Source organism: Canis aureus, chromosome 29 (assembly GCF_053574225.1).
Source record: "Canis aureus isolate CA01 chromosome 29, VMU_Caureus_v.1.0, whole genome shotgun sequence".
NCBI classification, from domain to species: domain Eukaryota; kingdom Metazoa; phylum Chordata; class Mammalia; order Carnivora; family Canidae; genus Canis; species Canis aureus.
The window spans coordinates 1,077,154-1,101,679 of record NC_135639.1 but is presented as its reverse complement, the minus strand read 5'-3'; the positions used below and the strand labels follow the sequence as shown (position 1 = coordinate 1,101,679).

General features: G+C 65.4%; 1 protein-coding gene across 27 annotated transcripts in view; it reads left to right on the top strand.

Moving 5' to 3' along the window:
• The window catches only part of JAKMIP3 (Janus kinase and microtubule interacting protein 3), a 96,750-nt gene that overhangs the window by 39,553 nt on the left and 32,671 nt on the right, over nucleotides 1-24,526 (top strand). For 8 of the 27 annotated variants that reach the window (XM_077877143.1, XM_077877144.1, XM_077877152.1 and 5 more), the window contains exons 2-11: nucleotides 5,196-5,444; nucleotides 12,726-13,223; nucleotides 15,695-15,910; nucleotides 17,313-17,432; nucleotides 17,973-18,119; nucleotides 18,814-18,945; nucleotides 21,021-21,056; nucleotides 21,785-21,844; nucleotides 23,079-23,210; nucleotides 24,237-24,365. In XM_077877143.1, coding sequence (XP_077733269.1) covers nucleotides 5,310-5,444; nucleotides 12,726-13,223; nucleotides 15,695-15,910; nucleotides 17,313-17,432; nucleotides 17,973-18,119; nucleotides 18,814-18,945; nucleotides 21,021-21,056; nucleotides 21,785-21,844; nucleotides 23,079-23,210; nucleotides 24,237-24,365 — 1,605 coding nt within the window. In that variant the 5' untranslated portion in view covers nucleotides 5,196-5,309. The remainder of the gene's footprint in view (nucleotides 1-5,195; nucleotides 5,445-12,725; nucleotides 13,224-15,694; nucleotides 15,911-17,312; nucleotides 17,433-17,972; nucleotides 18,120-18,813; nucleotides 18,946-21,020; nucleotides 21,057-21,784; nucleotides 21,845-23,078; nucleotides 23,211-24,236; nucleotides 24,366-24,526) is intronic. The other 19 variants (XM_077877150.1, XM_077877151.1, XM_077877159.1 and 16 more) reach the window with 9 other exon arrangements.

Here is a 24,526-nt window from a genome sequence, read left to right as displayed (position 1 = left end):
TGGCACGTGTGCTGCTTGAGCCTGGTGCACAGCCGTAACCACTGCAGCGACCACTCAGTCTGCAAGACGTGATCGCAACCTCGGTTGCCATAAAAACTTACATTTCCATTCATATGTATTTTGTCCTAAAGATGTAAGAAGAGTGATTAATTGAAGAGTTTAAAACAAGCAAAAAAGGGCAGCCCGGGCGGCTCAGCGGTTTAGCGCCTGCCTTGGGTCCAGGGCCTGATCCTGGGGACCTGGGATCGAGTCCTGCATCGGGCTCCCTGCATGGGGCCTGCTTCTCCCTCTGCCTGGGTCTCTGCCTCTCTCTCTCTCTCTGACTCTGTGTCTCATGAATAAATAAATAAAATAAAACAAGCAAAAAAAAAAAAGCTTCCTGTTGGGGGTGGTCGATGAGAGAGGGGCGGACCGCGTGAGCTTCCACAGGGTCGTCATCCTGTCTGGGCTGCGCTTCCTGCGGCCTCGGGCTCTCGGGCCCTCCCTCCGGGCTGTGGTTGTGCTGGTGGCGCCTGTTGGGCTCAGACACGCGCTCTCCTCTCCGAGCTCCTGGTCTGGATCTTTCCTCCCGTGCTCGTGCTTCCTGCCCCTGCCGGCCCGTGGGTGTTATCGGGGTGCTATCGGCACGGTGCTCTCACGTCCGCGCCTGCGGGGCCTGCGAGGCCTGCGACCTGCGGCTGCGCTTGTTTAAAGCGTTGCTTGGTTTTCCCCGTCACCGGAGTCCTGCTGCCCGAGTCTTGGCCGCGTGTTTTCTCCGCAGTTTAACTGAGTGATATTGACGGCCGGTCATTTTGATTGGACGCCCAACCTTGTGAGTTTTATATGGTTGGGGCTGAATTTATTTTTTTAATTCTTTAAATTTTTTAAAAAAGCTTTTGTTTATTTGTTTTCTGTTTAGGGAGCACAAGCAGGGGAGGGGCAGAGGGAGAGGGAGCCGCAGGCCCCAGCGGAGCGTGGAGCTGTGCTCAATCCCCGGCCCCGAGGTCATGGCCTGGGCCGAAACCCAGTTGGAGGCTCAGCCCCCTGAGCCTCCCAGGCGGGCGCCCCTCCTGTAAATGTTTTGGGGTTTGGTGCTGGGCCGCGTGTGAGGGGCGAGGCCGGCCGGGGGCCCGCACGCAGCAGAGTCCGGCCACGCCTGAGGCAGGGCCCCCGGGGGCCGGGCCGAGAGCCCCGCAGCGAGGGCGTCACCGTCACCGTCCTCGCGGCTCGCCAGGCCTGGGCTCTGTCGGGAGGCGGCGCCGGGCCCCCCAGGACGCGCTCCCGCCGGACCCCGGCTTCCTCACCCTGAAGAGCTGGTGTTGGGCGGGCGATCCGGAGGTTCCCTCGTGAGCTGGGGACCCGTGTTCGTCTGTCTCCATCCTGAACGGCGGTGGGTCAGTGGCGGCTCGGGGGCGGGCGCGCGGGGTCCTGCCCCTGGCCGTCGGGGACGCCCCCACCCCGTGACCTCTCGTGACACACCCGGACTCGCGAGCTTCTAGAGACGTGCATCGAGTCGAGCTGAGGCCTCTTTGCCCCCCGCCCCCCGCGGACCCTCCGTCTGTCCTGTGGCCGCCCCGTGGTCAGCGGTGGGACAGGCCCCGCGTGCTTGAGGGTCCGCCGTGGTCCGGGGCTGTCCCGGGGTCCACACTGACGGTGGGTGCGCCCCGGGCTCCTTCACCGCCACCCACCCCCCGCCCAGACCCCAGGGCTGCTCCCCGCTCCCCACCCCCGCCCCTAGCGCCACTCGAGCCTCCAGGTCTCCAGGTGTGGATCAGACTCGCGTCTGCACACGCGGCTGGCACCGCGTGGCCGCTGATCCCCTCTCCGGGGGGTCTTCACATTTCCCGGGAAAAGTGAGTTCTGATGGGGGAGCTGGGTGTCGCGAGGTTACCCCAGGCCCTCACCCGGCCTCCCCCCGGCTCACCCTGGGGGCCCAGCCTGAGAGGGGCTCCCTGAGACGCCTGTCCCGGGCCGAGAGCCCGACAGGGCCTGCTCCCGCGGGCGTTTGTCCCCGTGGGGCTGGACGGGGCCCTCGGGCCCTCCCGCCTCCTCGCCGCCCGCACCTCGCAGCCCGTGGACGTGATAAGGGCTGGAAGCATCGGCACCTCCCTTCCTCTCTGTAGATAAAGGGTTTCACCGGGAAAGGACCCGAGTCCCATACCATGGGCTTCAGGAGGTTGAAGCCCCTTCGTGACGCGGGCCGCCGGCCGGGTGTGCACGCGGGAGGCTGTCCCGGGTCTGAGCTCCTCCGTCCACACGGTGTGGAGCGCGAACCGTGGGCTCTGGGTGGGAAAATCCCGGAGGCCAGCCAGGCGGCTTCCTCGTTAGCGGGTCGGCGGCTCGGAGGTTGTCGGGTGCGGGCAGGGAGCACTTGCTCGGAGAGCGGAGCTCCCCTATTTACTCCGTCCTCGGAGACCCCGCGCAGGTGGGCGGACGGTGTCAGTCTGACCACGTAACGACCTCCCGACGGAGGGTGACACACGTGCTGGCGGCGAATCAGCGTCGGTCTGTGCGCGAGCCTGAGGCGTGACCGTGACCCGCCCGCTTCTCCCGCTCAGCCGGGGTCCCCCAAGAAGGTTCGTGACTGACTGGGGGGGGGGGCTAGTCAGTCCAGGAAATATTGGGGATGCACAGCGTTGTCCTGGGCGCCCCCCTCCCCGCACCCCTGCAGCACCTGCCGGCTGAGCTCCAAGACACGACAGGGAGCCGGAGGCCTGAGGGGTCTGGGGTTCAAACAGTGTTGGCTGGGCCTGCCCATGACCTGCGGGGTGGGGGGCTGGTGCAGCACCCTGGGTTGACCTGCTCTGACCCCACCCTCCACCCCCAGCCCCTGCTTCCAGCAGTCGCTGAGTCTTCCAGGCAGGGCCCAGTGCTCAGCCCGGAGCACCCAGCAAAGGCCGCCCTCCCAAGGCCTCGGTCTCCCTCCGGCCACCCCTTCTGTCCCCCAGGGTGACAGGAACGACGGGGCATCCGTGACCTGGACGTGCTCCTCACAGCTGGTGCTTTCCCGGGTGTGGGCACGGAGGGAAAGCTGGGGCGCACAGACGCGGCTGGCTCGGAGCAAGAGACCCGGCACTTGCTGGTGCCACCTCTGCCGTCCACGTGGTCTGTCCCCTTAACACAGGCCGCCAGACGCTTCCTTCCACCAGACTCTCATCCCCTGAAGGCTTAACGCTAATTCATTAGCACAAATAGGATCTGGGGTCAGGCATGAAAATCCCCTTCCCCTCGGGCAGTAATCCCATCAAGCACGCTCCCAGAGGAGGCCTCCAGAAACCCCGCTGGGTGTGGGCGAGGGGGCCGCCCCGCCCGGTGCCCTCAGAGGGACGGGGATTTAGCTGGTTCCTATTGCCCATGTTTATCCTATTTGCCCCCAAATTAGTGTCAGGGAAACATACTAAGTCTGCATCTGGGGAGATGTCAGGGAGGGCTCAAGACCTCCTGGTGCATTGAAAATTCTCAGTGCAGGGTGCTCAGTACCAAGGAGGAGGCAACCCAGCTCCCGGGGATCCGGCTGGGGGCTGGGGGCAGGACCCTGAGTCTGGGCAGGAGCCGACCGGGTCTGTGCTGAGCCTCACGGGAGCGTGTTCCTGATGGAGGAAAGGCGTGGAGGGTGCGGGGTGGGCGGGGGCAGGCCCTTGTGCCACCATCCAGCCTGGGGGCCGATCCCACGACCCTGAGATCATGACCTGAGCTGAAACTGAGTCAGACCTCAGCCCGCCCCACCTCCCGGGCGCCCCCGCCCCCCCCCCTTCAGGAGGTCTCGATGACCAAGGCAGGAACTGGGGAGCTTTTCCTCCCGGTGGGACAAGACTTCTAACTCTCTATGCCTTGCCCCACCTGAACCCGCGCTGCGCACCCCGACCCGCCGCAGGCGCAGTGGAGGCGGCCCGCAGACCGTGGGCACCAGCTCACCTGCCGGGCCAGAGCCACCGGGACCCGTTAAAGCGGCGCTTCTTCCAGGGGCAGCCGCGGGCCTCGCCTGGGGGGGGCAGGAGCCCAGGGGTCTCTCCCGCCGCCCATGAGGACTTGAAGGCAGGAGGGAAGCATTGCAAGCAGGCGGAGGACCCTTTTGTGCCGAGCTGGAAAATCTGCACGACGGTCCCCGGGGCGACCCAAAACGTGTACCCCAAACCGAGAGCCAGGCCTCAGGCCCCGTGCTCGGGGGAATGTGCTCTTCGTCTCCCGGGCAGGTGGCTGTGAGCAGAGGGCCTGGGTGCGGGCATCTCTTCCCAGGCGGGGGCCGCTGAGCTGCGTCTCCACGATCTCTTTCGGCCTCAGTCTCCCTCCTCCTTGGAAGGCAGCTGCCTCCCGCATCCCTCCCCGGGCCGACCGGGAGCCCTCTTCCCGGCCTTCCCCGTGCACGCCCATCGGGGGCTTTGACCCCATTCTGTGTCCCGAGGCCTCAGGGACTGAGCCAGGAGGGAGGCCAGAGGCCGTGGGGACTCAGTTGGAGGGCGCCTCCCTACAGGTGCGTCCAGGCCCACGCTCTGAAAGCCGCACCTTGACCTGATACCCCAGGTGGTGGAGGCACCTTCCCGGCCTGTCAGCTGGGGTGGGGCAGGGCACAGACCCCTCTGTGGCTCGGGTCCCTGTCCTGGTGTCTAAGGTGCAAGAAGGAAGCCTTGGGGGCTAGGGACAGCCTTGTCCCCCCGTTCGTGCGGGAACGGAGGCACAGGGTTCCTGGGTCGGAAGTGTGGAGCATGACCCGAGCCCGCCTCCTGCTGTGGAACAGGCCCACACTGTCTACACGGTCGGCTGGTGGGCCTGCTTCGCACACCCGGGGCGGGGACGTGGGGAAGGCAATGCAGCCTCCGGCCTGGGGGGCAGCGGGAGTCCCCCCGTGGTGCTGGGCGATGCTGCCCCCGGCAGGGTGCCCGCGCGCCGGGTGGGGAGGGTGCGTGTTCGCCTCTTACATTGGCTCAGGGTGAAGGTGCGCGTCCTCCAGGGGGACGATCTCGGGTCACGGGAAGGGTCCGGAGGTCCCGGCCTCCACTCCACCGCCCCAGAGGCTCTTGGCTCACACCCACCACCACCTCCAGGGCCACACACCCACGTGTGAAATTCAGCCTCTGTGGTCTGGGGCTGGGGGCGCGGCGTGCAGTCCCCACGGCATCCTCAGGGCAGGAGACCCCAGCCGTGCCCCCGGCCCCGACCGCACACAGCCCACCTAGGGCGGGAGGCCAACCTGCTCACCAGGTGTGCTTTCCCTCCAGGTGAGCAAGAAGATGTAGCGGAGCTGCCGCGAGGCGCTACCTGCCCCAGCTTGCTGTGGACAGCCGAGCCCAGACGAGCGGCCCACCCCGGGCACCCCTTGGGCCACCCTCACCATGTCCAAGAAGGGCATGGGCGGCCGAGGCAAGGGGGACAAGGCGGAGGTCCTCGCGGCTCTGCAGGCCGCCAATGAGGAGCTGCGGGCCAAGCTCACCGACATCCAGATCGAGCTGCAGCAGGAGAAAAGCAAGGTGGGCCCCCCCAGGCCCCCTGTCCCCTCCCCTGCCCCCACTCCTGCCCCTCCCTGCGTCCCACACCTGCCCCTCCCCGCATCCCACCCCCTACCCCCCACCGTCCCACAGCTTCCTGGGCCCCAGGGTCTGCCCAGGACAGGGCATTGTGGGGTCATTGCCCAGCTGGTCCCGGGGTGGCCAGGGGCTCTAGGGCAGCTGAGGGGACAGACAGCTCTGGGAAGAGGGCATGCACGGGTGGTGACCGTCCTGCTCCAGTGCCTGGGCCAGAGGGACCTCGGCAGGTGGCACCTCCCGGGGAAGTGTCCCTCCTGCTGACGGGTCACAGAAACATACCCGCCTGCATGGCCCCTCTGCATGGAGGAAACAGGCTGGCCTAGGGCCTCCAGGGGGTGTCAGGAGCCCCCGGGGCGCAGCCGGGTGCAGCCCGGGTGAAGGTACAAACCTAGGAGTCCACCTCATGCTCCTAGAGGTCATCCCACCCGCGGCTGCAGGCCGGGCCTCACAGTGCTCGAGGGTCAGCACCGGCGTAAGGACAACGGGCCCCTGGTCCCACTGGGTGAGTGTGCGGTCCGACCAGCGCTCCCAAGTGCGGACGTGAGACTGTGGTGCTGGTCCCGCCTGCAGGCCCTGCCCGTGCCCCCGCGGCCTACACCTCCATGGCGCTTTTAGGAAAGCCCACCCGTCCCGCAGCTCGGGGGCGGGGGTGCGGGGAGCGTGCGGGCTCCCGTGGTCAGCCCCCGAGGTACACGGGCTCCAGCTCCTGCCCCTCGCTGCCGGCCAGGGCCCTGGGGCTGCCTGCTGAGGGCCTCCAGCCCCAGCCCTGTTGTTATTCATGTTTTGGAAATATGTACCCCTTGGTACAAAATTCAGAAGGAACGAAGGAAAGGCCCTGGTCCCCCCTCTGGAGGGTTTGTGTTCTGGGTCCTCAGTGCACCTACCAGGGCACAGATGACAGCGGGCCACACGCCGCGGCCTCTGGCCTCCCTTCGGGACCGCACGCCGACTCCTGGGGGCTCTGCGTGCAGCACGTGCCCAGGGTCCGGCCTCTGCCCGCGGCATCCCGGCTGTTGCCAGGGTTCGGCCGACACCGCAGCCCTGCGGTGAGCACCCTTGTCTGCACTTGAGGCCGCCAGCAGGGAGGCTCGCAGAATCCGCTCCTGCGGGTGTGCGTGCGTGTGCAGGGATCACACCCATGCCCCCCGGAGCACACGCTCCACACACATCAGTTGCCCTGGCTTGGGAGAGGCCTGAAATCCTGTCTCCACAGCGGGGAGGCCTCTGAGGCTGCGGCTTCCAGACCTGCCGCACGTCAGCCTCCTGTGACTCTTGTTAGAGAGGCCGTCAGCCTCACCCGGACCTGGGGCGCCCGCCCTTTGGGCCTCACAGCTCGGCCGGTCCTCACGGTCCTGCCTGCTGCCCCTGCGCCTCGGGGCCGAGCTGCAGTGTCGGGTGCAGGGAGCAGCGCCCCACGGCCCCACCAAGGGGTGCCCGTTGGGGGCAGTGCTGCACTTCCTACGGGGGCTCCAGCCTGCACTCAGCTCTGGGTGCTGCTCAGCGTCCCTCGCAGGCCGGCGGTTTGTTGGCTCTTTTATTTTTAGGATTTATTTATTTTAGAGGGCGCTTGGGGGGGGGGGGGGAGCAGAGGGAGACGAGAGAACAGCCAACCTCCCACTGAGCACGGGGCTTGTTGCAGGCTCCATCCCAGGACCCTGAACCCCAAAGTCAGCCCCTTAACCGGCGAGCCACCCAGGCCCCCAGGTTCACCCGTGCGTCCTGCATCTGCCCGGGCGCCAAGCTGGGAGCAGGACGTCCCGGGGGCTGGACCGGCGCTCAGGCCTCTTCCCAGGTCCCGCCTACGCTCTCCTGTCACCCCCAGCAGCCAGTTTGGCAAATAAAACTCACGTGGGATCCTGAGAAGGCGTCTCCTGCCGACGCCCCGGCCCCTGGAGTCGAGGCCCCGGGAAGCCCGCGGTCCATGCACTCGGCCTGGCGCAGCGACCCTCGGAAATGCCGCCAGCGTTGGCCACGACGTGTGTGCCCTGGTCATGGGGGGGCGGCGCGAATTCAGTCATCACGACTGTCAGCAGCTTGGTCCTTATCGGAGACCTCTACCCCCACCCCCCGCAGTGCGTGTCCCTGCTGTGGCCTCGGGACGGATCCGCGTAACTGACCCAGACCACGGGGTTGGGGGATGCCGTGGAAGCGGCCAAGGAGTGGAGGGCCTGTCCCGACCTCACGGCAGAGGCAGGAGACAGCGGGGGCACCAGCAGGACCTTGTCCCCGCCGAGAGCCAGGCAGGCCGTGAGGTGCTCCCCCCACCCCACCCCCGGCGCCCGGCACCCACCTTCCTCGGGAATTCCCAGCAGAATCCTGGACCCGCAGCCAGGCTGCACCCCCCACCCCCCGCCAAGAGCAGGTGCCTGCGAAGCGTGGAAAGGTGCCAGGAACGTAGCTGCGAGCCCAGCACCTCGGATTTCGGCCCGATGGTTCCTTTATCACCGAGGGACACTTAAGTGAATGGAGACTTGACAGCAAGGAATGACGTGATTTAAATAAAAACCGGCCCGTCCCACTGCGGACCCTCTGTCGGGAGACTGAAGCGGAGCCATCTCTGGTGAAGAACCTTCTGGAAGGAGGGAGCCGGCTCTGCAGGGAGGCCTCTGGGGAGCTGCGTGGAGATGAACTCAGTGGGGCCGGGTGCTGGGAGCACGGACGCGGACACCGAGGTGGACACGAGCTCCCACCAGGACGCGAGGCTCCGGCTCCCGTCTGGGCACAGAGCCGCCCCTGCTGCCCCTGCTCTCGGGGTCCCACCCGCAGCCGGGCCCCAGTTCGTGAGCACCCGGGGGCCAGCAGGAGGAATGGAAACGCCAGCCTCATGCCTGCTGTCAGGAAGCGGCTCCAGCCCACAGGATGCCACTCGGGAAGCGCCAGGCGCCTGTGTGACCCCCAGACCTCGTCCCCGTGGAGGACACACCAAGGAACAGGAAGCAGGTGGCAGGGCACATAGAGCCACGTGACCGCCGCACTGGCCGTGGTGCCATCAGTCCACGCGGCAATCAGGAAGGGCCTCTCAGAAGAGGTGGCCCTGGACGGAGACCCTGACGCCTGGAAGGGCTGGCAAAGGCGGGTCCCTGTAAGGGCACGCGTGATGCAGCGGCAGGAAAGGCGGCCCGAGACCAGGCCACCGAGGGCCGTGCGGGTGGGGCCGGGAGGGGGCCAGGATGCCGGGTGGGCAGGGGCTGCAGGCGGGGCCCGGGGGCAGGGTTGGCATCGGTGTCGCCCACGAAGGTGTGGGGTGGGTCACGGGGCTCACCCCAGACCTCCCGCAGGTAGTAGTCTTCTGTCCTGCGAGTCCCAGCACCGTGGGCGAGGGGCTCCCGGGGAAGCTGTGGGCCTGTCCTCGCCAGGCAAGACGCAGACGTAAACCTCACGTGTGTAGAGCCTCCAGCGTCGTAGACAGAAGCGAGGCAGGAAGGGACCCCCGCTGAGCGGAATAGCAAGCCGGGAAGGAGTGCCAGTGCCTGAAAGAACAGGGGCGACGACGGAGCGTTCCGGAAACCGGCCCAGCCCAGGGAGAGGCCACAGCAGCTCACGGGAGCAGCGGGGTGTGTGGGGTGCGGTCCGCTACCGCGTGCGTCCGTCGGGCTGCTGGTGGCTGGGTGAGCGCCCGGGCCTCTGCGGACAAGGTGGGCGAGCGCACCTGCCCTGCTGCCGGCTTCGCCCAGGACCTCGACCGTCTCTAAGGATGACCCCGAATTACTTCCTGGAAATACGACCGGAGAGAAAAAGCTCCCTCCCAGCAGAAAACGAGCATGACCCGAGGTGCCCGCAAGCCGGGGGGCCGGGTCCCAGCGGCGCCATTGGCCCATTTGTGTTAAAATTCCATAAACCTCTGAGCAAACGTGTTTGAGAGCCGTAAGGTTTTGTGGCGTCATAAAGGGTTATGGCTGCTTCGGTCCACGGACGGGTGTGGGCCCGAGTGCGGAAGGCCCTGGCCTGAGTGCAGGCCCCCGCGGGGCCCGGGGCTACGCTGCCTGGCGTATTTCACACGGGCCTTTGCTCGGCAGTTCATTTATTTATTTTTAAAGATTTTATTAATTTATTTGACAGCGTGAGCAGTGGGAGGAAGGGCAGGGGGAGAAGCAGGCTCCCCCTTGGAGCAGGGAGCCCGATGCAGGACTCGATCCCAGGACCCCGGGATCATGACCTGAGCCAAAGGCAGACGCCTCTCCCATGGAGCCCCCGGGCACCCCATTTCTCTGCAATTTTAACCAGTAACACGATCTCAACCCCTAACGCACACCTTGGGTCTCAGGCCTACGTTCCTCGGCATGAGCTGCTAAGACTGCAGGCGCCTCCGCGTCCTGCTCCGGAGGAGACGGTCTCCTGGCGCCCCGGCCCGGCACCTGTGTGTCTGCAGCTCCAGCCTGTCATCCCTCTTAGGGACCTCCCGTCAGGACTGCGGACGGCGGCCACCCCGTCCTGGGAGCGCCTGCCCGCCGCCGGGCCTGTGCCGGTCACGGGCAGGGGCCGTCCTCGGGGGCCGAGGTCTGGCGGTCGTGCCCATCACCGTGGGCCCTGTGTGTCCACAGCGGGTCCGGGCCACGTGGATGGCCGGCTGGGGGCGGGGATCCTGCCGCTGTCCACGTCGTCCCCAGCTCCACGGTGCCTGCGAGGACTGCGGGCCACGCTGAACGTAGAGTTTCCTTCTGAACAAACCCCGAGGATGGCGAGGCCGCCGGAGCCGCCTGTGCTGTGGCCTGGTCGGCCTTGTCGGGCGAAGCGGAGGGAGAAGGAGGAGACTCCCCGGAATTCCTCGCGGGAAGATCAAGCGCTCAGAGAGCGGGCTGGGGCCCCCATGGCCGCGGGAGACGCCTCACAGACAACCGCTGGGAAAGGAAGAGGGAAACTGGGGAGTCCTCACTGGGGGGGCCGTGAGTGCCGCGGCCCCTGTATGCCCCCGATGGCGTGTCTCCTGCAGGTAAAGGAGTAGTTAGGGGATGTTCCCGTCCTGTCCCTCGGTTTCCTTGACAACCAGATCCTCCGTGGGAGGGGACGGGGACGCAGAAGCTACACAGGGAAACTTGAACAGGAGCCCTGGTTTTGGGTCGGAAACACACTGGAAATTGGAAACATCCACGGGAACCTAGAGGCATGTCCTCTCACACGCGGGGGGCAGATGCCGTGTCTCGTCCAGGGGGAGGACCAGCTGGGACCCGGCATAGCCCTGGGCCCGCTGTGACCCTGAAATACTGCTTCCCATCGAAAGACGTCAGGGCGCCTGGGGAGCAGTCGGGGCAGGAGGTGAGTGGACGGGCCGGTGAGGCCCGACCTGCCGGAGAGCAAGATAACCAGGCTCACGGCGCGCCGAAGGCCCCAGCCCCCTCGCTGGCCGCAGATGGACGCTCTGAGCCTCCGTGAGGATGACACCAGCGGGCACTAAACCCGCCACTCTGCTTAAACCCACACGTTCCTAATGAAACCAGTAACTGGGCTCCTGCCGGGCCGCCTGGGAGCCCGCTGGTCCCTTGAAAACTGGGTGAATGGAGGCGATGAAGAGGGACACCTGCCTGCCCTGCCCCCCCCAGCAACCCGACGACCCCTGGTGCCGATGGAAGACCCACCCCGGATGCAGGAACCGCTCAGCCCTGCGATGTCCTGAAAGGCAAAGCCGCGGCCCCGCTGGTCAAGAGCCCGGCCCGCTGAGCCGCCAGCAGCGTGTGGCCACGTCAGCCAGACTTTCATGAGGTCCCCGGAGGCCGCATCCGTGGGGAGGCAGCTGGGGTCTCAGGGGGAATATTCCTAACCGCTTGTTACAAAGCTGCCGTGTGCTCCTGAAGCAGGGCTGAGGGGCACGGGGCAGTGGGGCCCCGCATGTGGCCCCCTCACATCCTCCACTGCTGTCAGCCCGTCTGGGGACAGGAGCCTGAGTCGCTCCCATGGCCGCTGTGAGGCTTTCCGCCCGCCGCCTCCCCACCACCTGCGAGCTCGGGGCCACAGGCCAGGCCCCATTCCCGCATCCCCTGCGCGGGGAGCCTCGTGGTTCAGCCCACGCCAAATGGGGAGGATGGCCCCGCTGTGCGTGCCTCCCGGGGATGCTTGCTCAGATGGGGCGGACACTACAGGCCCGGAGACAGGGATGAATAAGGCACCTGGGGGGGTGTTGCTGTGAGGAAGGGGCACGACATGGCGGGGTCAGCGTGTGGAGCAGGACGGTCTGTGGGCACTCGGGCAGGGGGTGGGCAGCGGGCCTGCCTGGGGTCAGGGGTCCAAGCGATCACCCTGGGGAAAGGACCCCAGAGCTGCTAGCTGGGGTGCCAGCGGCCCTGGCAGGGAGGGTCGACACTTCCCCAGATGCACAGCGGGTGTGGTCCATGGCGGTGACGCCCCTGGCTCGGCCTTTACTCTGAATGCGCCGGGTGCAGAGAGGAGGGCTGGGCAGGGCTTGACCCGCACAGACTTCCTCCCGTGGAGAGTGGGTGGCGGCAGGTGAGTCGAGGTGGGGCTGCCCGCAGTGGGGAGCAGCGGGGCCCAGCTCCGGAGCTGGGTGTGAGGGTGGGATGGGGGGTGCGTGAGGGGAGGATGGGATTGGGGATGGTGACCCCACACGAGGTGCCGTGGGCGGTGACGGGGAGCCCAGAGGCCGGCGGGAGGAGAAGCGCCACCTGGAGTGCTGGACCTGGGGCAGGTGAGCCACGCTCTCACCCCGTATTAGGTTCTGAGCACCGACTCGGTGCCACGTGCAGGTGCTGGGGTCATTCCACCGAGGTGGAAGTTCCAGATGAAAACAAGAGATTCAGACCAAAATCTGAGTGTTTCCAAACATCTAGACGTTACATGTCACCTAGGGAGTGAGTGCCTAGAGTGGCCTCCCCATGGCCCAGAACGTCACAGAAGGTGAGTGCGACAGCCTGTCATCCGTGCCCGAGGCACCCGCACCTTCTTCCCGGTGATTCGTTGGCGAGGCGGCCGGCGGGCGTTCCCGGCACAGTGGGTCCTGGTCGGGGGCGAGGCGCAGGGCAGATCTGCGTGGACCCCATGTCTGCGATCTCACCTCCCAGGCCCGCGGGGCCTCCAGCCGCCAGCGCCCCGAGGACGCCTAGGCGCGCAGGTCCGAGCTCTCCACCCGCAGGGCTTGACTCAGTTTCCAGAAGGAGCCGCTCTCGGGGGAGGACGGCCCGCCTCGCGGAAGGAGCCCCGAGCTTGCCCATGCGGTCCCTCGGCGTCAGCAGGCCGAGGCGGCCCACCACCGACGGGCTGGCTCTTGTCTTCCAGGTGAGCCGGGTGGAGAGGGAGAAGAACCAGGAGCTGAGGCAGGTGCGGGAGCACGAGCAGCACAAGAACGCCGTCCTGCTCACCGAGCTCAAGACGAAGCTGCATGAGGAGAAGATGAAGGAGCTGCAGGCCGTGCGCGAGGCGCTGCTGCGGCAGCACGAGGCCGAGCTGCTGAGGGTCATTAAGATCAAGGACAACGAGAACCAGCGGCTGCAGGCGCTGCTGCACGCCCTGCGCGACGGCGCCCCCGACAAGGCCAAGATCGTGCTGCTGTCCGAGGCCAAGGAGGAGGCCAAGAAGGGGTTCGAGGCAGAGAAGATCAAAATGCAGCAGGAGATCTCGGAGCTCAAGGGGGCCAAGAAGCAGGTGGAGGAGGCGCTGACCATCGCGGTGCAGGCCGACAAGATCAAGGCCGCGGAGATCCGGAGCGTGTATCACCTCCACCAGGAGGAGATCTCCCGCATCAAGAAGGAGTGCGAGCGGGAGATCCGCAGGCTGGTACGTGCTGGGGGGGCGCGGGGTGCGGGGTGGGGGTGCGTGGGAGGGAGACCTGCAGGCTGGGATGTGCTCGGGGGGCTCCTGGGAGGGGCACTGGGGGTGGGGGCGCTGGGGGGCAGGGGGACATGGGGAGTGCGAGCAGGAGATCCACGGGCTGGGATGTGCTCCAGGCCGAGGGGTGCACAGGAGGGCGCTGGGGGCGGGGACGTGGGGCGTGGGAGCTCCCAGGCACAGCAAGGTGAGCCCAGGAGGCCCACGGGGGAAGGTCGGGGCCCTGAGGCCATCCTGATGTGGGGGCCACGTGGGAAGGCGCCCTCTCCGCCTGGACCGCAGGGAGTTGCCATCCTGTCAGGACAGGAATGGCCCCAGTGCCGCAGCTTCATCTGGGGCGTCAGGGTGGCTCAGGTCACCCGCTGCCGGTGGCTGTCACCGCAGAGTCAATGTCCTCAGAGACCCGGAGCTAAGCCGTTGAAGAGAACATTCCGGGTGTGTCGGGGGCCGTGCCTGGTTCTCCCCGTCCCTGGGAGCCTGGACCCCTCGGTAGTTTGAGGCAATGGAGCTCTACCTTAGAGCCCCGTGTCCCCAGTCACGGCGTCACCAGGACCTCACTGGCGTTGCTGGTCATGCTCGGGGGCCCTGGGATCCCCTTAATGGGATGCAGCAATCTCCCCACCAGCACGGCAGTGCCCCAAGTTGGAAGCAGGCCCCTGTAGGTGCGGTGGGAGCCCCACAGGACCGGACGAAGCTTTTTCTGCCCCACAACGGGCGCCTGTGTCGTGCACCTGCAGGCCTGCCCCCCTGCACAAATGGGCAATCCAGGTGGAAGCTGTAGGGTCGTGGTCTCCTGTGTGGACACTGCTGCGTGCAGAGCCCTGTGGTTTAGGAGGACCCCCTGGCAACACCGTCACTGACCTTGGAGTGACTCCCCACCTTTACAGGATCCAATCCTGCCCCCGCGTGGAAGCCCCTTTCCTTGAATTTCCTCTGTGGGCGGGTCGCCTCCCTTGGCCGCAGGACAGGACACCTCCGCTGGTTCTTGGGGGGGGAGGTCTGCCTTTTGGTCCAAACCAGCTGCTCAAAGAGCTCATTTTGGTGGGATCTTTGCATAGAGACGCTCATCTTCTGGTTTCCTGGTGAAGGAATAGTGATGTTTCCGGAGCGTCTGCGTGTGAGCGTCAACGTTAGGCCCCGGAGCAGAGCTCCTTGGTGATACGACTGTATTTCCCCGGCCCCTTTGTTTTCACTAATTCCGTGTTGTCTCTTCCGGCGTCTCTGTGCACGCGAGTAGTTGGGAATTTAGCCATTAAGGATTTCTTTTATTCTGTTCAGTTCACCACTGGCCCGTGAATTCTGTGATCTGGGCTAAGGAGACGCCTCTCTGTTTCCACGCTGACTTCAGCACATGGCTGGTTTATTAGCTTGTTTGACCCTTAAACAGCAGGGGAAGCACCAAGACATCCCGTCCTGTCCTGTTGTTTATGTTTTAAACAGAGGCGTCTCGTCAACCTGGGGCCGTTCACCGTAGTGAGGGCCCCTGGCCCACCCGACTGAAGAATGGGCGGAGAGGGTCTGTGTTGCCCCTGCTGGGGGGTGGGGAGCCCAGATTCGGGGCTGGGAGGCAGCTGGCGGCTGGTGCGGAGGGCTCCTGGCCACCGTCAGGGGGCTGAGTGCTTCAGGGAGAGGGGGAGGCCGTGGACCCGGTGGCCTGCAGGGGCCTGGGGGGCCCGGGTACTCCTGTCCCCCACTCTGGAGCCGACTTGTCCGGAGACCCCCCTCCTCCAAGCCTTTGTTCAAACCAAGATTAACTAAAAACGTAGCTTTGCCTGCAAAGCTACGGGCAGCGCCTCCGCTGTCTGTCCACGTCCACATGTCCAGCAAGGAGAGGCAGGCTGCAGGACGCGAGCATTGGCTCCAGCTCCCTGGGCCGGTGCCCCTCGGAGGAGAGGAGGGCAGCGAGAAACTTCTGCTTCTCTAACCCGCAGCCTGCCTGTGGAGGGTGGACGTTGCTCCTCATACCGTCCCACGGATGGGGCTTGGGGAACTCGGGGGACCCCTGCCCTGCCCAACACACGGGAAGGCAGGAGCTACAGATGGCCCCCGTGGGCCTGCCCGCCAACGCCAGGCCCAGCGCTGGACGGGGGGGGCCCGCCGGGCGCCCAGGGACGCCGGGAGGGCTGCGCGGACTCCAGGAAGGAGCCTCGGTTGCTCCAGCTTGAACTGAAGCAGCAGAGCAGAGGCCAGCCAGGCGCGGGGGGTGGTGGGGGTGGGGGGGGGCGCTCCTGCTGCGGCCTGAGCCCTGGGGCTCCTGTCCTCGTCCTCGGCCGGCCTGGCCTGTCCTGCTTCCGTCCAGGCAGGGCTGCTGCCATGGGGACCCTCCCGACGCGGTTCCAAGGGTTGCTCCCTCTGTTTCTATGGTAACCGCAGATCTGTACTCTGCCTGCCTGTGTGATTGTGTTCTGTTCTCCTTGTAGATGGAGGAGATAAAATTTAAAGACAGAGCAGTCTTCGTGCTGGAGAGAGAGTTAGGGGTTCAAGCCGGGCATGCTCAGAGACTGCAGCTCCAAAAAGAGGCTCTAGATGAGCAGCTGTCCCAGGTCAAAGAGGCTGATCGGCACCTGGGCAGCCCCAGACGGGAACTTCCTTATGCAGGCGGTGCAGGAGACGCCTCAGACCACTCGGGAAGCCCTGTAAGCACCTCCCCATGCTTTGCCCGGTGACCCAGAGTCACAGACAGCGCTGCACGCGGCTATGTGGCCCCGCTCGGGCAGCTCCCCAGGGAGTTGAGAGCCTAGGTCCAGAGACCAGAACCGGAACCTCCTGCCCTGGGGATGCCGACCATGTCTGCAGCCCACCAGCCAGACCCCGGACCGCTCGGCTTATCTGGCTTGGCTGGGAGGGCAAGCAGGCTTCTGTCTCCTTCCCCCCTTGCTAACGGGGCACGGCACTGGCCTTCCCTCCATCCACCCTCCCACGGCCCCCCGAGGCCTCGGGCTTCCAGCTGGAGCCCACCTGCAGCTGCCAGGCCCCCAGGGGGCTAAGGTTCCTTGCTTGCTGGTACCGGTTCCTGCCGCGGGCTGGCGGGATGAGGCCGTACGGCCTCCATCTCCGTGCGCACGGGCTCCTGGCTCTCTGCTCGCCACATCCCCACCAGTCGCCCCCACCTGCTTTTTGTGTGACCATGCCACCCTTCTGCTCCTCTTCAGGCTGCCGTGACAGCGTGGGGGCTGCCACCAGCCACAGGGCTGTGACATCCTTCATTCCTCATTGCTGCTCCTCATTCAGAGCCCTCTGGAGTGGTTCTGGGTAATCTGGGGTGGGGGGACTCTAAATTCCATGAACCCTCAACGCAGGTCCTGTGGGGCCCGCTCCCTAGCCTCTCCTGCACCTGCTGAATGAGGAACCCTCCCTCTGTCCTTCCTGGACGTGCATTGTTTGCTTTAAGGACAAAATGTCTGAGCTGAGCCAGCCCGAGGACAGTGACATTTCAAGAATAGAAAATGATTTTTACAATCTTATTATAAATGGCCTAACTGAATTAAATCTTGCTCTGGCGCTCGATAGATTGTGTTAACTCCAGAGAGATTCTGAAACTGGATCAAAATGTTTTCATTGATTTTTGAATGAGTTTCCAGAGGTTTCCAAAGTGACCTTATAGAACCCCAGTGTGAGGGAGCACACTTCTTGGGAAGCCACCTTTTGAAAGTCTTAAGTTGAACATCTTTTCCCGTGCTCACAGGATCACACTAGGGAAACCGCGTCCCCACCTCTGGCATAGGGCAGACCCCTGCCCGACGCTGTACCAGCCGCACCCCGAGGGGGCCCGGAGCACCCACACCTGCGGTGCTTGCATTTGCACGCCCTTGCCTTCCACCTCCACACACTCATGGACATTTCTGCTCCTCTGTTCTGTCCCCATGTGCAGTTTGCTGTGCCCGTGGTGGCCAGCCGGCACTCACCCACCCACCCGCCATGTGCAATCACGGGCGATCATGACACAGAGCTGCTTTGTTTTCCACGGTGTGCTGGGATTTGCAGAGGTTTTTATGCCTGTGTCTACGAACAGTTATTTGCAGTTGATTTTTGTTTTAGGAACAGCAGTTGGATGAAAAGGATGCTCGGCGCTTCCAACTTAAAATTGCAGAGCTGAGTGCGATCATTCGGAAGCTGGAGGACCGAAACGCCTTGCTGTCGGAAGAAAGGAATGAGCTGGTGAGTGGCAACGGGGCAGGGGCATGGGGGATCTGGATCCTATGGGTCTGGGGTCGGGGCGGGAGGGCAGAGGGCGCCCACCTCCAAAATTCCCTCGTGGAAAGGAGTGATGGTGCCAAGGGCAGGGCTTGCCTGCAGGCCTCTCTGCCGTTTCAATAAAACTTGATGAACAAAACCTGGTGGGGGGGCCAGATGTGGGCCACAGGCACGGGTGGGCTAATCCCCGTTCCATATTATTGAGCAAAAAAGTTCCCTCAGTCCTGTGGGTTGTCTGGGATGAGTGAGGCCCTCGCCCCTCGGTGGAGCCATCCCGATCACTCCTGGCAGGCACTGGAATTTCCAGGTGACCTCTGTCTGAGTGGGAGCTTCTCCAAGGGCCTGGCCAGTTCGTGGCGGCTCTTACTGCAAAACAGAGCCTCGGCCCCATACCCCTCCCTTGCTGTAGCCAAAGCTTGTTCTGGTCAGTTTGCGACTCTGTACAGGGACTGTTGGCTCCAGTCACACTTAAAATCATGCCGAGTGATTAATTTGGTCTTTCAGTTAAAGCGCTTAAGGGAAGCTGAGAGCCAGTATAAGCCCTTGCTGGATAAAAACAAACGTCTTACCCGGAAAAATGAAGATCTGTCCCATACTTTACGTCGGATGGAAAACAAGTTAAAATTTGTCACGCAGGAGAACATAGAAATGGTAAGGGGCCCTGACAGGTCCGACCGGCCCGTGGGATGGCTCAGGCTCCCCAGCGATGAGCAACAGCCCCCCTCCCCACTTGTCACCTGCAAGGCTTGATAATAAGGTCCCCATCGGGCCTCTGGTCTCACATACTCTGTGGGGAGAGGAACCAATGCGGAGCCTCCCTGGGAGAGGAGAGCACTGGAAGGAAGAGCACTGGAGGTGGTGGGCACCTGCCTGGGCAGAACCCGGCAGGGAGGTCACTGAGCAGGTCAGCCCCAGGCCTGCGGCCCCACCAACACCAGAGTTCTGGGGGCACCTGCGGACTCCCAGGAAGAGTCTCCACCTGCGTGGAGTGGGAGGGGCTTGCAGACCAGCAGCGCGCCCCAGCCGCGGGAGGGTCCCCTAGTGGGGTGTGGGAAGGTCAGCTGGTGCCCCCGGGCCCCTTCTTAGTTCGGCCACAGTAATTCAGCACGACCGTGGGGGGGGGTCAGCCTCCCGCCGCCCCGTTGCTGCAGAAATGCCTCCTTCCCAGGCTCAGCCCAGTGGAGCCTGTGGGGTGCGCCGGGTCAGGGCGCCAGGTCCGGGGTGCAGGCTCGCCCCGCGCGCCCCCAGGGCCCTGCAGAGGGGCCCCTGCCCCCCGCCCCGGCCCGAGCCACGGGCAGAGAGCCCCTCCCTGCACCCCCGTGACGGGGTCTGGCTGGCTTTGCAGAGACAGAGAGCCGGGATCATCCGGAGACCCAGCTCCTTAAACGACCTGGACCAAAGTCAGGACGAGAGAGAAGTTGACTTCTTGAAACTTCAGATTGTGGAGCAGCAGAACCTCATAGACGAGCTCTCCAAGGTGCCCGCGCCCCCTGGGTGGTGCCCTCCTGCCTCCCCTGCCTATTGAGCCGGGCTGCAGCCCTCCCGCCCCGGCCCCGCCCCTCCCGCCCCAGGCCCCGCCCATCATCCCGGCCCGGCCCGCCCCAGGCCCCGCCCATCACCCCGCCCTCGGCCCCGCCCTTCCCCTCAATCTCCGCCGGCCACGCCCTCGGCCGCGCGTCCCGCCTTCGGCCCCGCCCCTCCAGTCATGGGCCCCGCCCCGCCCGCCCTGGACTCGGCCCCGCCCCCACCCCGGCCCCTCCCCTTCTTGCCTCAGGCCCCGCCCCTCCAGCCTTTGACTTGCCCATCAGCCCCTCCCCTCAATCTCCGCCGGCCACGCCCTCGGCCACGCCCCCGCTGCCTTTCAGCCACGCCCCCCACCACTCCCCTCCCATTTCCCTCGGTCCTGCCCGCCCCGCCCGTCGGCCCCGCCCCTCGCCCCTCAGCCCCTCCCCTCCCACCCCCTCAGCCTCTCCCTTTCCTCCTCTCCCCACTACCCTGCCCCTCCCTTCCCTCCCCTCCCTTACCTCCCCTCCCCTTTCCCCGCCCCTCCCTTCCCTCCCCTCCCCACTCCCCTGCCTTTCCCTCCCCTCCCCTTACACGCCCCCCCCCCGCCCCTCCCTTCCCTCCCCTCCCCACTCCCCTGCCTTTCCCTCTCCTCCCCTTACTCCCCCCCCCCCCGCCCCTCCCTGCCCTCCCCCCCCACTCCCCGCCCCTCCCTGGGGGCCCCACCAGGATCAGGCCCCAGAGGCCCTCTCTAGACCTGCGTGGTCTCCTCATCACTCTGGCCCTGGGGCATCCAGGGCAGCGATGCCGAGGTGTTGGCTCCCCGGCCCTGGGGACAGGGGTGTCACCTGGGGGCTGAGCACACAGTCCCCCATTGTCAGTGTGGAGGTAGGAATCCGCAGGTGTGGGCAGGGGCCATCCTGGGCCCCCGGAGGCTTCTGGTGGCTGTGGGCGTCTCACACCTGCTCCCACTGTCTCCAAGGAGCCCGCCCTCTGTGTCCCCTTCTCTCCTGAGCACACCTGCCCACCCTACTGCAGGGCCGTCTCACCTCCAGACCCCTCACTCAGTCACATCTGCAAAGACCCTATTCCAAATAAGGTCCACATGCAGGTGCTGGGCATGAGGACCTCTACACTGTCCTGTCCCTGTCCCTACACCCCCTCTACGTGCCCTGTCCCTGTCCCTACACCACCTCTACGTGCCCTGTCCCTACACCCCCTCTACGTGCCCTGTCCCTGTCCCTACACCCCCTCTACATGCCCTGTCCCTGTCCTACACCCTCTCTACACTGGCCTGTCCTTGTCCCTACACCTGCACCAGTTTTGCAAGTAGTCCTGCATCAAATCCTCCTCCAATTACTCTGCTTTGGGGCCTTCTGCCTCTTGTTGGGGTCCACTGGGATCATTTCTGCACGTCGCCTTGGTCATTCTATGACCTTGGGGGGCAGCAGAACGGACAACAGCACCTCCTTGCTGGTGTGGCTTATGGCCCAGAAGTGCTGGCCTGGCCTGGCTTCTTGTTGTTTTAGTAAGTTTAATGCCCATCGTGGGGCTTGCACTCAAGACCCTGAGGTCACGTGCTCCGCGCGCTGTGCCCGTGCTCCGCGCGCTGAGCCGCCCAGGCGCCCGGGGCCTGTCTCGTGTGATGATTGAAGTGGCCTCCAGAGTAACAGGAGATCGTACTGCCCAGCACGGGCTGTAGGACGGGGTCTCATCAGCACAGCCCCCCCGACTGGCCCGAGAGTGACCGTCAGTCCCCACGTGTCCAAGAATCTATGGGCTGAGTGGGGGGCGGGGGAGGGTGGGAAGAGGAAGAGGCCTTGGTCCATCGCAGTTGTCCGCCATTGCAGATGCCGAAGGGTGGGCCCGAGCCCAGGACCCTGGGGGCTTCTGCAGGTCTCACGGTGACTTGGCAGGTCAGCTTAGGGAGGCAGGACCATGAGGCCGCGTCAGACGGCCCTCGGCAGGCAGTGGGAGGCGGTGGGTGCTCTGGGTGCCCTGGGGAGCAGACTGTGCTCCCAGCTCCCTAACACGCTGTTCTGTCCCTAGACGCTTGAGACGGCCGGCTACGTGAAGAGCGTGCTAGTAAGTGATTCTTCCCTCCGTCCACACCCGTTTCCCGGGCCCCCTGGTGCTGGTGGCTCCTGCTCCTCCACACAGAGGCGCTACCTGCCCAGAGGCTTTGCAGGGGTGACCAGAACGCCTACCCCTGAGCGTCAGCTAGATGCCCCTCGGGGCCTTTGGTGACACCTGCAGGAGGAGCACCCAGCTTTGCTCGTTACTCAGGGACACGGCCCTCCCTGGGGCTCTCACCCCCACACGGGTTTCTCCCCGGCTCATGTGGTCGTGGCTGCTGCGTGGTCAGGGCCATGGAAACGCAGTGGAGCTCCCTGGGGAGAAACGGGTGTCTGGTCTCCCTCCGTGTCTGCAGGGTCCGTCTCCACCTGCGTGGGGACACCGTCCCCAGACACCTGCTCGGACAGTACAGAGCAGGGTGGGCTCCATTGCGCTCGGAGCCCGCTTCTGTGTGCACGGCTCAGCGCCCACCCCGAGCCACACGCTGTGACAGGCTGGAGCACCCTGAGCGTGGCGGGGCGACAGCCCCCCATGTGGGCCACGGCCCCGCGGCACCACGTGCCCCCTGCACCGTCAGAGCCCACGGCCCTCCATGAGCGGCGCCGCGGGTCGTGACCATGCAGGCAGCACGCCCACCTAGGAACCGCCCGCGGGGTCCCTTCCCTTCCGATGACCACGCGGGAATATCAGCAGGGCTGCTCGACCACTCAGGAAATCTCTTCCTCCGGTTTTTGCAGGAGCGAGACAAGCTTTTAAGATATCGGAAGCAAAGAAAGAAAATGGCCAAACTCCCCAAGGTAAAGTAGACGAAGTCCACGTACGCGTGCGCCAAGTGTGTGCTTCTAGAAGCCACTTCACGTGACTGAGTTTCTCCCTGGAGGTGAAGAGAGGATAACCTCATTATTTCTAAAAATTGCCACCGTACGGTAACCAGAGCGAGCCCCAAATCAGTACTCTATGGTTTTAGATTTAAAGCTCCTACCTTCTTGCTTTTTTAAATTTCCCAGAGAGGTCAGGATTCCTGACAGCGGGGAGGAGGGTTCGCCCGGGCGGCCTTCCCCTGCCCGCGTGGGGGTGAGACTCCCGTTGCCCTGGGCCGCGGTCCCGGCCTCCGCTGCACCAGTGTCCGCTGGGCCCCGCCGGCCCTCGGGCAGACCTGCGCCCCGGGAGTCTGAAGCACAATCCTTTCCTTTTATTTTTTTTTAAAGATTTTATTTATTCTTGAGGGGGGGGAGCAGAGACCCAGGCAGAGGGAGAGGCAGGCTCCATGCAGGGAGCCCGACGCAGGACTCGATCCCAGGACCCTGGGGTCACGTCCCGGGCTGAAGGCGGCGCTAAACCGCTGAGCCCCCCGGGCTGCCCCACAATCCTTTTCGACAGTTGTAAGCTTTTCACTAGAGAATGTTCAGGAGATGTTCCCGGGGACTCTCTGCTTTATGCAAAATGCGTGTGTTTTCTTGTTTGGGTTTTGAACGCTCGAGGGTGTCCTCAGGCAGGCTGGAGAGGCTCCGGGGCCACCAGTGCCGCTTAGCTGGTCCCGAGAGGCCCGAGGAAGGGGGACGGGCGTTGGGCGCTCTCTCCCCTCAGGGTTACTGCAGCGCATTTAGGGAGCTTCTGGAGGCCCGGAGGGAGCCTGGACGCACCGTCCCGAGGGCACCAGCTGGGGGAGGCCCAGGAGGGCGGGCGCTTCCGTGAGGCCGGACTGGGGAGACACCAGGCGATGGGACAAAGGCCAGAGCCAGCAGGACGGGCCGGTGGCCAAGGGCGGGATGTTGGTTGACGAAGGCGTGGAGCGCTGGCCACAGTCCCCTCCGACTTTGGTGACCGACGACCTGCACGGCTGGACCGTGAAGGGGCCCGTTGGGGTCTCGGCAGAAGGAGGACCCAGGAGGCTCCGGTGACCATCTGGGCCAGGAGTCAGGGCGAGTGTCAGGGACAGCGGCAGGAGGGACTTGGACAGAGTGGAGGTGGACGTGGGGCGAGGAGGGGACGCGGGTCCACGTCTGGGCTGACTCGGTTCCTTTCGGTCAGAAGCCGGTGGTGGTGGAGACCTTCTTCGGATATGACGAAGAGGCCTCCCTGGAATCCGACGGCTCTTCCATCTCTTACCAAACGGACAGGACGGACCAGACCCCGTGTACCCCTGACGACGACCTGGAGGAGGTAGCTTCCCCCCGGGCTACCTCCTCTGGCCGGGCAGGGGCGGGGGCAGGGCGGGGACCCCGGGGCGTGGGGGTGGGCTGGCTGGCCTCCCTGCTGCGCCCTGGGCCTGGGATCCCACACGTGACAAGGGCTCCCCGTTGCTGGCTGCCCGTGCGTCCGTCCCTTTGCATGCGCTCAGCCCTCACCCCGCTGCCGAGCCCGTACCCGTCCTACGGTGGTACGGGGCCTCCCTGCCCCTCCAGGGGCTGAACCACGCCGTGTGGGGAGCTCGGCACCAACGCCAGGGGCCCCGCCGAGGTGGACGTCAGGGCCACCAAACAGTGCGGAGCAGCGTTGCCTCTGACGAAAGCACAACCAGCCTGTCCTGCCCACCGGTCCTTCTTCCAGAAGGAACCACCCCAAATGCAGGCGGCCGTCGGAGCCCCACATGTGGGGGGAGGCCTGTGCTTGGCTGGGTCTGACCGGCTCGGCCTCTGGGGCCAAAGGTCAAGGAGTGGCCGGCAGTCCACGGCCGGGACAGGCCCAGAGGCGCTGGAGGGTGGGGCCTCCCCTGGCAGATGCGGGCGGGTGGCCCCGTGGCCATGCACCTGCTTGGAGACCAGATGTTGTGGCGCAGCTGCTCCAGTGGCCTCGGGGCGCGGGGGGAGCTGGGGCCAGGCTAGGGTTCCATGTCAGAGCTAGGCCTAGGTCTTGGAGCAGCACGCACGTCGGGGTGCGGGGGGGCCCCGGGAAGGCAGCTGCCCCCCCGCCCCCCCCCTCCGTCCCCCTGGGGCAGCAGGTGTCCTCGTAGCCGGAGGAGGCATTTGGGCCTCACGGCAGGAAGGGAGCCTGCAGTGCGAGGTGGGGCGGGGGACACGCACTCGCAGGCCCAGGGCTCACCTGACACCCCCCCCGCCGAGCCCCCGGCCTGGCTGCCGGCCGTGCGGCTCACCCTGGCCTCCGTGTAGCCAGCGGGCCTTTCAGCTGGGGGCTCGGGGCTCACCTCCGGGGCCGCAGGTGACGCCGCGTCTCTCTGCACCTGCCCAGGGCGTGGCCAAGGAGGAGACGGAGCTGAGGTTCCGGCAGCTGACCATGGAGTACCAGGCTCTGCAGCGGGCCTACGCCTTGCTGCAGGAGCAGGTCGGAGGGACGCTGGACGCCGAGCGAGAAGTTAAGGTCTAAGTGACTTCCACTCCACGACGTTCCGGCTCCCGCTGGGCTCCTCCCCGCTTGACCCCCGGCCTTGGCAGGGACACTTGCATCGCTTCACCTTCCGGGCCGAGCCCTCTCTCCCACGGTTATTGTCGGGGCTGCTGCTGCTCGCTGAGGCAGTTAGA